The following is an 11896-nucleotide window of genomic DNA, read 5'->3' as shown; positions in this document are numbered from 1 at the left end:
GAATAGCTGGCAGTGTTCAGTGTTGTCTGTGTGTCTGTGTGCAAGTGTGTGGGCTCTCACTGTGTGAAGTGGCTCCACTAGGACAAAACAGCTTGCATAGATCAGCCCTAGTGAAATACCCCATTCAACCCTGATGATGTCTTCAGTTACAACCTACACACACAGAACAGTAATTCATTTGGACACATTCCTCTGTCCTAAGCACTTTGTCTGGCTAATACTTTCGACTTGAACTTGGTGAATGTTTACATATTTCATATTTCTCTTGGTGCAAGTACTTGTATGTTTTTTTCTGTAAAATCTGTTTGTCTTTCTCTATCTTTTTCAGCGGCATGAAATGGAGCGAGTTAATGGGGAAACGGACAATGACCACAATGCCAGAGACAAGCGAGAATGGGGGATTGAGAGAGAAAGAGAAGATGAGGGTGAAAGAGAGCACACAGGAGATTCATCTCTTTTGCTCTTTTATCCATCTCCTACCCAGAACGTTGACTCAGACACTACAGAAATAGAGGTGTCAGACTCTCTCTCTTCAGACAAACAAGCAACCTCACACACACCGACACACACAGCAGACTTCGAGTCAGTAGAGGGGCGTAGCACAGTGCCAGGACCTGAGAGACAGGAGGAAGAGGACACACAGAAAGAAGGAACACTTAGCCGACCTACCTTCTTACCTACGGTCTGTACACACACTTAGACTTTTTTGTAGTTGTTTGTTGTTGTATTTTAGTGTCTTTACTGGTTTCAAGCTCTGAGCTTTGGTTTCCTGGCAGTCTGTGGCCTGTTACAATTTGGTACAGTGCTTTAGATAAGTATTCACCCCCTTGAACTTTTCCACATTTTATAGTATTATGGTCTGGAACTGAAGTGGACTTAATTGTGATTATATGTCATTAATCTACAGAAAATAGCCCATAATATTGAAATCAATATAGATGGCAAACTTATGTATAAGTAAGATGCATAAATCTTACAGCCAATTGTCATCAGAAGTCATATAATTAGTTGAATTGAATAGAATTGTGAATTGAATTAATTGAATTGTGTGCAGTTAAAGTGGCAGTTGATCTCATTATAAATACACCTGTTCCTGGAAGACCCCAGAGTTTGTTAGAGAACATATGACATCATGAAGACCAAGGAGCATTTCAAACAAGTCTAGGACCAGGGTCTGTTTAAATTCATTACATATAACCCAATTAAGTCTATTTCATTTCCATATTGTAATAATACAAAATATGGAACATTTCAAGGGGGATGAATACTTTAGAGCACTATTTATACTGAATGGAATGCAGAATACTGTATATATATATATATATATATATATATATATATATATTTTAATAACAGGATTGTCTGGCCTGTTATTTTTCGCAGTCACAGACTGAAGAAGAGGCAGTTGCACAGGCCGGGAGCATACCTCCTACCCAAAAACAAAAGGAGTACCAAACAGAAGGTCTGTTACTATGAAACAGTTCTAGCCCAGGTTGTGGCTGTAGTGTTTTTTTCCTTATTTATTTTTTCCATTTGCTTTTCATGTGTAGAGAATGAGAGATGTCCAGAAGACCATCCAGTGGAGAGTACTGACTCTGTAGCAGTCAGTCAGACTGAACAAGACTCACATGCCTCATCTCACATAAATGCTACTGATAACCAGGTTTGTACCTGCATAACAAAGGCATTCTTTATAATCATTTATAAACCAAACAGTATTTATGATCTAATGCAGAGGTATTTGAGCTGTGGAAGAATTGCAAAGGGCCATAAGTAAGGGGTGAGATGGAACATATCAAAACTAAATATCAAACCTGCTCCACATTTTAACATCAGATTATGCTAAAATGTACTCCAAAATATGCCAAAACAGCTGTCTTTTTTTCCTGATAAAAAAGACAGATGAACAAATTGACATCTGCGCAGGTGTTTTAAACTCTCCCGTTAACTGACACTCTCTGGAAGCTCCGCCCCCTTCTTTCCATCTCACGAGTAATGTTTTAGACTGTGTTCGTGGTGCTTGAAAGATGCACTGATGGGGTACCCTCGCATTTTGTCTAGGTGAATGGAGAATGTTTTGAGTTCCCCAAAACTGTTCAGACAAAAATGATCAACAATGGCAGGTTTTGACCAAGGCTGAAAATTTTGACCAGAAAATATGAAATAGGCATACAACAGAGTGTTAAATTTGTCACTTTGCAAGTAATGTTAATGCTAATGATAATTGGACAGTGATTAAAAAGCTGTCTGTTTGCATTGCAAAACAAAAGGGGGTGGAAATTCTTCAAAAATTGGGGGCCTTGGGGGAAAAGTTTAAAAACATTTGGCCTAATGCATAGTATATCTTTATAACTTTCAGGCCCTGGTTTATTAAGATCCCAAATAACCAGTACACATTTGCGTGTGCAAATAAGTTGATAGGTTTTGCATGCAGTTAGTGGGAGTCTTGTGGTTGATTTGCAAAGAAGACTTGGGTAAATGACATGCAAAGTAGTGGGAGGCATAGTAGTGGGAAGAAACAATATAAAAATGAGGTTATTGTGTGTGCTAATTATTCTCAAGAGCTGCGGGAAGTTTGCATCTAAAAAGAGACTCCCAGAAGAGTGAAATTTAAACTCAAGTATAACCCTGATTAAAGGCAGAGAGACATGTTAAAAATATAAAAATATACCCAGATATTTAAAAACAACAATGTACTGCATAATGAAGTTGAAATAGCCTACAGTTATATTACTGTACCTCCTGTGTCAGTACTTAACTTTCACCGAAGTGAAAATTTATATCATGCTACCTCAGTCACACACAGATGACAGTCAGTTAAGTTGCTCTAAATTGCTTTGAATTGTAATATTGTGCCAAACAACTCAGATTCTTCATTAGATTCTTTTGATTATGATTTCTCTGTGTGTGATTAACAGCATTACAGATTAATCAATATAGAATAATGATACATTTTCGGTGAAAACATTAAAGAATCTTGTTCTTATTATAAAAAAAAAAAAGAATGATATGTGAGTCAGCTCACAATGCTTACCTAAAAGAGCCATCTCAGAGGTGACTCATTCACAAACACATTACTACAGTGCACTATTTATAGTAAAGTGAAGTATAAGTAGTAGAATCTTGAAATAGTTATTTATATACAGTAATTTTTTATGTAATGTGCTTTATGTTCTAGATCAGTAAACCAGTCCAGGAACCCTCAGAGAGAACTGCAAGCCCACCAGCCCCATCCAGTCTAGATCATCCTACACCCAAATTTGTCACTGGACTCTCTGTAACAGGTGAAGCAGTGCGTTTGAGTACATAGTCTATCCCCTGCTATTCTTTACACCTGTTTAGAGGTGGCTCACACATCCTCTCCTTTCTTCCTGACTCTGGCTCGTTGTGTAGAGCTGGCCAACAGTGCCCAGCTAGCAACGTTGTCCAGTAACCCTAAGTTACGCTGGGACTTCTTCACTTCACCAGGTAAAATGATTGGCTAAGCTTTGCCCCGCCCCATGATGTGGAGTTTTATCGCTAGGCTTTCCATTGGCTAAAAAACACTGTACGTCCTGTTGCTCTAACCACACTCTGACTGTTTGTTGGTTTTACGCTCTGTTTTGTGGTGTCTATGTGTTGAGTGAGACACAATTTGGTGTTCCCAAAACATTTCCTCGAACCTTCCTAATTTTGACGTCTAGCAATTTTTCATCTTTAATGAACTAACTAAGCTATGTTGAATATTTATCGACTAAAACATGACAGGGCTAATGTTATAGGAAAATAATTACTGTTTACTGTTTAAAATAATTCCTGCATTGCTGTTACCACCCCGAAGATGATTATTTTCCTATAACAGCATGTCCCAAAGTGTTTTATTCCTCTTATACCACAGCAGCTTTCCAATGATTATTTATTAAAGATTGATACACTATATGTTTTATCAGTTAATAGGTACCTTTAATGTTGTGGAACATCCTCAAAACTAGTTAGCTCCAGCCTCTCTTTTTCTCTCTCTCGAAGTTAATAAGACAATAAACACAGTTTGTCTTCTTGCCAAGTAACTGCAAAGCCCTCCATCCTGCAGACTTTCCCATGTCTGAAAACTTAGATTTACAGCTTCACCTCTGACTGTTACAAAGCACTGACAGACTTGAGACTCCTTCCAAAACTGAAAAATAAACATCACCTCACCATGTCAACAATTACATGCATTTTTAACGTCTTTATCTGGAGCATTCAGCTTACAAGTCTCTATGTAAGTTGTTCATATAGAACCGATGAAGTATTTTGCCTTGCAGCCTGTTACTGTCAGGACTGTTGTAATAGAAAATTAATCAGCACCTTTGAATCAAGAATTTAATGGCGCTGTGGTATAAGTGATCGTACAGTTTTCCTAACAATGTAATCATTAATCATAAATAAACATGTAATCATCAGTCATGTAAATAATAAAGCAGAAGCTATTAAATTCAGAACTTATGCTAGTTTCGTATCCGTATCTCAGGTTTTTAATGCTATAATAATAATTTTAAATGATTTTCTAATAATTTTGACTCTTGATGAATGACTCTTGATGAATAATTGTTATTATCTTCTTGGACTTCATCTAGCAAGGTAAAGTAAAAATCAGATTTCTGGAGAAGTCAAATTGGATTTGTTGCCGGTTTTTATCATTTGGTATTCATCCTTTCTAGACGATAGAAATTTGTGACAACATAAAACCAGCATTAAGGCGGGTCAGTGGAGGGCCTTGCCAAACTGTAGACCCTGTGTTTACAGACAGTACTCATCTTACACCCACCTGCATCTTTACTATAGCGACCAACGTGGATGCGCGAACAAATGCAACTACAGTCCAAATAAATCAACTGGATTTGGTCCCTTTTAATTGCAATGTGGATTCAAGAAATAAATCAGATTTGTCCTGCTGTGTGAATATCTTTCTTACTTTCTTACACTTAATAACTCTGTATTCAGTGTTTGTCCAGTTTTCAGTAGCTTATCCTTTTTTTATACAAACTTTATTTTCTCTGCTTAAATGAATCGCATCTTTTAAGACTTTTGTCTTATTTTCCTGCAGAACCTGTCGAGAAACAACATGGAAATGTAAGTGACATTATCATGGCCATCTCTACTCTTTCCTCATTCTAGATGACTTTTCTTGCTATTTCTCCTCTGGTATTAAAGTTCATGTAAAATAAATAATCTTGTAAGTACCAGTATACAGGAATGCTTAGGCTTCTAATAGAAATATAAATTAAAGATAAACAATAGCAGTATTTAATAAATTTTTCAGCAGGGTAATGGATTAACATTTCTGGTACTATAAAATATTAGGCTTACCGACCAGAAGAGAATATAGCAGGATCTGTCTAAACTGTCATTCTTTTTCCCTTTTACATGCTTTCTTTCCTTTTGTAGAGTAGGGACACTCTTGGCTTGGGAGTAGTTATAGACCAACTCTATCTGTCCCCTCATTCCTTTCCGTTCCGTATGGTGTGTATGTGTGTGCATGTGTGTGGACCCGAATATGTGTGGATGTGAACATGGTACGGTCAGGTTGCTCCCACGGTTTTGAATCTGGTGAAGCGGGGTGAGCACTTTTCATGGGATCCTGAGGAAGAGCGCAAACGGCAAGAAAAATGGCAGCAAGAGCAGGAACGCATGCTTCAGGTACAGCAGCTTTGCTAACCAGAGCTCCTGCTTCAGCCAGACGCATGCTGGAGCTCTGAAAGCAAGCAGGCTGCAAAATGCAATAGCAGCATTTGCTAAAGCATGTTTTACCTCCAGAGTCTACTAATTAAATAAGCTGTGTCTTTTAAATGGTGCTTAAAATAGATTAAAACACTTTGTCCGTGTTTACTTCCTTTCTGTTTAATTACACTTAACACTGTTTTAAAAACTCAGAGCAAGTTTACTACCATGAAGCATTGTTTGATCACAATAAAATGGATGCATGCCTCAGCCACTATGACTTAGCTGTTGCCAAATGTAAGCAGAATTCAACTTTAGCCTTAAATAAAGTGTTAATATCTTTGTAAGCCTTTCCCAAGCAACTAAGTGGTATGTTTCAGCCTTGAGAACCTGAGGCATGATTCAGTCCCTTAACTGCATTAACCACAGTAAAATTCACTGCCATTGCACCTAAACCAGGGTGTCTGAACTCCACTCCCACTGTTTTGTGGGATTTCAAGTTCGGATTAGGTGTGTTTGGAGCTTGCAAAATTGGAAATTGTGCAGGACAGTGAATCTTCAGGACTGGAGCTTGACCTCAACCCTTTAGCCTGACCTAAACCCTGCATGGTGCATGGGCGCCTTTGCTTCAGATAAGAAGCTCCTGCACTTGTCTGTCCGTGTGTGTGTGGATGTGTGTGTGTGTGTCTATGCACCATTTAGAGCTGATTTGTACAGCCATTCAGTCCAGGAAGAATCTCTTTTAGTGTAACATTATCCTCATACAGTCAGTTGCAAAGCTACCACACATACCCTTTAGCGCAGAAGAATGTCCTCATTACTTAAAGCTCATATTAAAGCATGGACATTCCATGTAGTCCTCTTTTACCCAGCCACAAATGTCTCCAAACGCCTTTTCATCACCTTTAAAAACATATTTTCTCTAAGCATAACATTGCAACTATTATAAAGAGGGTTTATTTCTGTTTATGCAACCCCATTTTGCATGAGCTCGGATCACACTGATCGATGATTGATGAGGATTTTCATTGTATAATCTGATATGGGGAACACACGTTATCGCGCAATCTGTTATAGAATTCAGCCAAGATTTTATTGGGATCATTTCGTACATTGTGACAAGCAATAATATTAAAATGATGCTGTAATTCAGAACCAGCATAACACGTACAGTTGTTTTCTGTTATGGATGACTGGAATTCAGAGTGGTTTTAATTTTAAATCGTGTAGAAGTAATGTGTACGGATGGTCATTTCCAAATAATATTAGCTGTAGTGTGTTGCATATCAACCAGACAAATGATTCATAAAGTCCCCTGAAGGATTGTGCCTTTAAAATGGTACTGCTCTACTGATTTTGGCTGTCCCTGGGCTGCTGCATCTCTATCTATCTAGAAATAACCTTGCCTTGGTAATCTTTTAAATACATTACTATTATAACCATAACATCTCTTTTGAGCAGAGCAGTAATACAGTAAACACTTTTAACACAAGGATTATTGAGTAATTGTGTGGAGATGCTGCATTGGGAAAGCAAGGCCATCTAAAGGCATTTTTATATCCTGAGATGTCCTTTCATATTTTTGTTGTGTGTCTGTTTGAGCAGGAGAAGTACCAGCGTGAGCAGCAGAGGCTGAAGCAGGAATGGGAGAGAGCCCAGAAGGAAGTGGAGGAGGAAGAGAGAAGATACCACGAAGAGGTAACTCCATTCTCTAATGGCTGTGTTCAGAGTTGGTGACTTGTAGAAATCACCTATGTGTAGCTCAAACCAATGAAGTTGCCAGATTTTTCTTGAATAAAAAGCATCCAGGACATTTTTTTTTTTTTTAATAGCATCTAGGCCACCACCAAGCCTTTAAGGACGAAAAAAAGGGAAAAAAATAAGGAATAGAAAATGCAAACTGAAGAAGTAAATTTTTTTGATGATTAATGCAATATGATGTAACAAGAGACCATTTAAAAATGAAAATTAAAAAACTAATACATAGAATATGTTTGAGACGATGGTGTGATTCATAATTTTATCAGTCCTTGACATAAACAAGGTTTTAGATTATGATGCGTCTCCACCGATGCCCTGTGTGGAGAAAAAAAACAAAAACAAAAACTTTTTTGTTGAATTTAAAGGGGCAATACCAAGAATTAATTAAGTAATAGTAACATATTTATGTATTTAATATTGGCCTTGAAAGGTTTTCCATCATTTATTTGAGTGTATTTATAGCCCAGAACAGGAATTTCAGCATGACATTGTAGTTACTTCAAACTGACAGACAGTGGTGCTGGACTCCTCTGCTCCTACTGCTCCTCACTCAAGCTAATTTCATGCAACAAAAATGAGGTTGAATACAGCATTGAATATGATCTTAACTTTGTAAATGTCACATCCCTACACTAAACTTTTCTCTACAGATTACACCATTTTTTTCAGTAGAGCTTTTTCTATCAGTTGTGATTGTTTGTGTCTTTATTGACCTCTTGAAGGAGCGTAAGATTCTTGAGGAAACAGTGGCTCCTCTGATGCCGAACTCTCCCCTGCCGTCTTCTCCCAGCTATAAGGAATCCGTTCACACACAGAACAGCATCGTACATGACTGTGAAGGCAAGCAAGTGCAGCTGGAGAAACAGAAGGTGAGGAAAGATGAGGAGATATATACATGGGTTCACTGGATGCATGGGAAGATGAGTGGATGATGCATTGAAGGATGCATAGGAGGCTATATGGGAGGATACATGGAAAGATGCATGGGCAATACTTTGGGGGTGGGTGGAGGTGTGTATAAGGATGCATGGGAGGATGGATGTATTAGATAATGTATGGGCAATGAATTAGGGAATGCCTGGAAGGATGAATAGGAAAGTGAAGGGATAGACACACGAGATGAATCATGAGAGTATGCACGAATACTAAACATACTAACTCTTTTTCCATTTAGTTGGAAACTTTGGAGAATGAGAGGCAAATGGAAAACGGGAGGAAAGAACCAACAAGCGCACAGGAAGAGCACTCTCAGACATCGGAACAGTCAGTCCTGCTAAACAGACATTGATCTTTACCTACATTGGATCTGTTGGTGTGTTTCTCCCGCCTCATTTTGGTAAGTCTCTTTGCTTGTGGTCTTGTATTACTGCAGTCCTCAAAAGCCAAGCTGTGACCAGTTACTGGGCCAGCCTAATGGACAGCTAGGAGGAGGAGCAGAGGGGCAGAACAAGGTCCCTGAACACCTGCACACCAGTAAGGGTAAGTCCAGCAATCTTTTGACACCTCTTTTAATTTTCCAATAGTTTGCACTCACTGTCTTTTTTCTTGCTGGCATGCTGATGTGTGTATGTAAGAGTATGGACGAGGTGTGAAACAAGCCAAAGCCATTGCATAGTGAAGTGTTCTGAATTACTATGATTTAGGAAATGATATTGGAAATAATCAGTCAAGTTACTGGTAGGAATGTCACTATCGCAAAGTATGCATGCTGTACATACACTCACTGGTTACTTTATTAGGAACACCATGCTAATACTGGGTAGGACCCCATTTGCTCTCAGAACAGCCTCAATTCTTTGTGGCATGGATTCCACAAGGTGTTGGAAAAATTCCTTTAAGATTCTGGTCCATGTTGACGTGATTGCATCACATAATTGCTACAGATTTGTCAGCTGCACATTTATGCTGCAAATCTCCTGATCTACCACATCCCAAAAGTGCTCTATTGGATTCAGATCTGGAGGCCACTGAAGTGCACTGAACTCACTGTCTTGTTCAAGGAACCAGTTTGAGAGGACATTATGAGACATTATCATGCTGGATGTAGCCATTATAAAATGGATCAGTTGTGGCCTTAAAGGGATACACATGGTCAGCAACAATACTCAGATAGCCTGTGGCATTCAAGCAGTGCTCAGTTGGTATTAAAGGCACAAATGTACCTCACTTTTACCATGTGTACATGTACGTGCAGCTGCTACTCGAGCATCATTATTCACATACTCGCTGGTGTATCCTGTGTACGTCAGGAGGATTAAATGCAACGTCCCTCAGAGTCCCCCAAAACATCTCTGTCCATCTGGTTTCCAGGTCAAACTGTAACGTTTAGTGATTTCATACACAGTGATGTTAAACACACTGACAAGCTCAAGTCAGTTTCTCTTCAAAGCTTTCTGCATTGGGCATGATTGTTGTCATTGGGCTGCTTCTTAATTCGAAAAATCTGACCTTACATTTAAAATTCAATTCAATTCAATTTTATTTGTGTAGTGTTTTCAGCAATGGACATTGTCACAAAGCAGCTTTACAGAAATAAATGCATTCAGAATATGCATTTTAAATGTATGAAATTATCACGAATGAGCAAGCTAAAGGCTAAAGTGGAAGGACAAAACTCCCTGAGATGATATGAGGAAGAAACCTTGAAAGGAACCAGACTCAGAAGGTAACCCATCCTCATCTGGGTGACAATGCAATTATAAATAAATCCCTTCTATAACTGCATACTACATGGACAAATAGTTCAATTGTGTAACCAGGAAATTCATTACAGTTTTTACATGAAGTCTGTTTTGTTGAACTTACCAACTGTTCACTGATGGAGACTTGAGTCCTAAAGCTATCATAGAAATTGTACTCCTAAGCCATCATAGCATAACTGTTCATATGGATTGAGGTCCAAAGCCATCTTCATGGTTTTTAAGTGGTACCATCCTGAGTCTTCTCAGTGATCTTCAGGCTGTCCATATGGGGCCATCCTCTGAAGCAGCAAGTGATTTCCAATTGAAGAGAACTCCAACCAGATGTAGGGCATCAGGATGGATCAGGCAGGTCTGGAGATCAGACGGGGTCAGGATCATTGGTATCTCAGGAGTTGCATGTGTAGCTCGACAGAGAGAAAGAGACAGAGAGGGAGAGAGAGGGAGAGATTATTAGGTATGCTTATTGTCCCGTAATGGTTAAGGACAATTACTTTGCGTGCAGAGTGCAAGCAGGGACTCCAGCAAGACTAGCTATGACAGCATAACTAAAAGGGAGAGCCAGAACTTTCCAGATCTGCTCCTTTACCTAAGAAAAAAACTTTTCACAAAAGTCTTTACTATACAAATATGTTTTCAGCCTAGACTTAAACACTGAGTCTGTGCCTGAGCCCTGAGCACTAATTGGAAGGCTGTTCCATGACTATGGGCCTTTGTAAGATATTTAAAAGGTATTTAAAAGTATTAAAAGTATTTACTAATCTAGAAAATTCAGAAGACTCAAAACAGACCTTTCTGTAGGTTTAAGGGGTAAATTGTTAGTACTCAATATCGGTCTAGAATAATACATAAGTATGCAATTTAAAAGACGATGGTAGTTTATTTACTCAGTTACAGACACACTGTCACATGGTGCTGTACTGCCTTCACTATTTATTGCACCACACGGATGCGTCAAATGATTGCAGGATACGTTTGGTGGCCATATTGAGTACATGTTGTTAACAGCAAGTAGAAATCAGCCTTAAGTGTGCCAAGAAAACACTCCCCATACCATTACATCACCAGCAGCTTGAAGTGTTAACACAAGGCATGTTGGGTTTATGGACTGACCCACCGTTTTGCACGTTGCAGCAGAAATCAAGATCCATCAGACCAGATGAAGTTTTTCTTTAACTGTATAGGCTGGGGGAGCCTGTGTTCACTGTAGCCTACGATCACTGTTTTTGAAACCTGATTTGGTCCTCTGCTGTTGTAGCTCATCTGCCTCACAGTTTGACGTGTTGTGCTTGATGAGATGATTTCCTGCTCACTGTCGTTGTAAAGAGTGGTCATTTGAGTTAGTGTAGACTTCCTGTCATCTCGAACCAGTCTGGCTATTGTCCTCTGACCTCTCTCATCAGCCAGATGTTTCTGTCCAAAGAACAGCCACTCAAATTATGTTTTTTTGTTTTTCCGCAAAATTCTGTCTGAACTCTAAAGACTGTTGTGTGTGAAAATCCCAGGAGACCAGCAGTTTTTGAAATACTCAATCCAGCCTCTGGTAACAAACACTGACAAAGACAGTCACTGAAATTATATTTTTCCTCATTCTGATGTTTGATAACATAATTGAATTATGAATAATAATTGAATAATAATTGAAGCTCTTGGCCTGTATCTGCATGAATTTAGGCCTTGCACTGCTGCCACATGATTGGATAATTGCATGAATGAGCAGGTGTACAGGTAATAAATTAGCCAATGAGTGCATATTT

General features: G+C 38.8%; 1 protein-coding gene across 7 annotated transcripts in view; it reads left to right on the top strand.

The window, feature by feature from the left end:
• The window catches only part of limch1b (LIM and calponin homology domains 1b), a 112449-nt gene that overhangs the window by 96702 nt on the left and 3851 nt on the right, over nucleotides 1–11896 (top strand). For 4 of the 7 annotated variants that reach the window (XM_053235685.1, XM_053235686.1, XM_053235684.1 and 1 more), the window contains 11 exons: nucleotides 329–682; nucleotides 1384–1462; nucleotides 1551–1663; nucleotides 3179–3284; nucleotides 3394–3468; nucleotides 5066–5091; nucleotides 5545–5658; nucleotides 7285–7377; nucleotides 8163–8309; nucleotides 8615–8703; nucleotides 8813–8919. In XM_053235685.1, the coding sequence (XP_053091660.1) occupies nucleotides 329–682; nucleotides 1384–1462; nucleotides 1551–1663; nucleotides 3179–3284; nucleotides 3394–3468; nucleotides 5066–5091; nucleotides 5545–5658; nucleotides 7285–7377; nucleotides 8163–8309; nucleotides 8615–8703; nucleotides 8813–8919 (1303 nt within the window). The remainder of the gene's footprint in view (nucleotides 1–328; nucleotides 683–1383; nucleotides 1463–1550; nucleotides 1664–3178; nucleotides 3285–3393; nucleotides 3469–5065; nucleotides 5092–5544; nucleotides 5659–7284; nucleotides 7378–8162; nucleotides 8310–8614; nucleotides 8704–8812; nucleotides 8920–11896) is intronic. The other 3 variants (XM_026940683.3, XM_053235687.1, XM_026940685.3) reach the window with 3 other exon arrangements.

The sequence above is a fragment of the Pangasianodon hypophthalmus genome, chromosome 7 (assembly GCF_027358585.1).
Source record: "Pangasianodon hypophthalmus isolate fPanHyp1 chromosome 7, fPanHyp1.pri, whole genome shotgun sequence".
Classification (NCBI taxonomy): Eukaryota; Metazoa; Chordata; class Actinopteri; order Siluriformes; family Pangasiidae; genus Pangasianodon; species Pangasianodon hypophthalmus.
The sequence above is the reverse complement of the archived record's forward strand: the minus strand, read 5'-3'. Positions and strand labels throughout refer to the sequence as shown.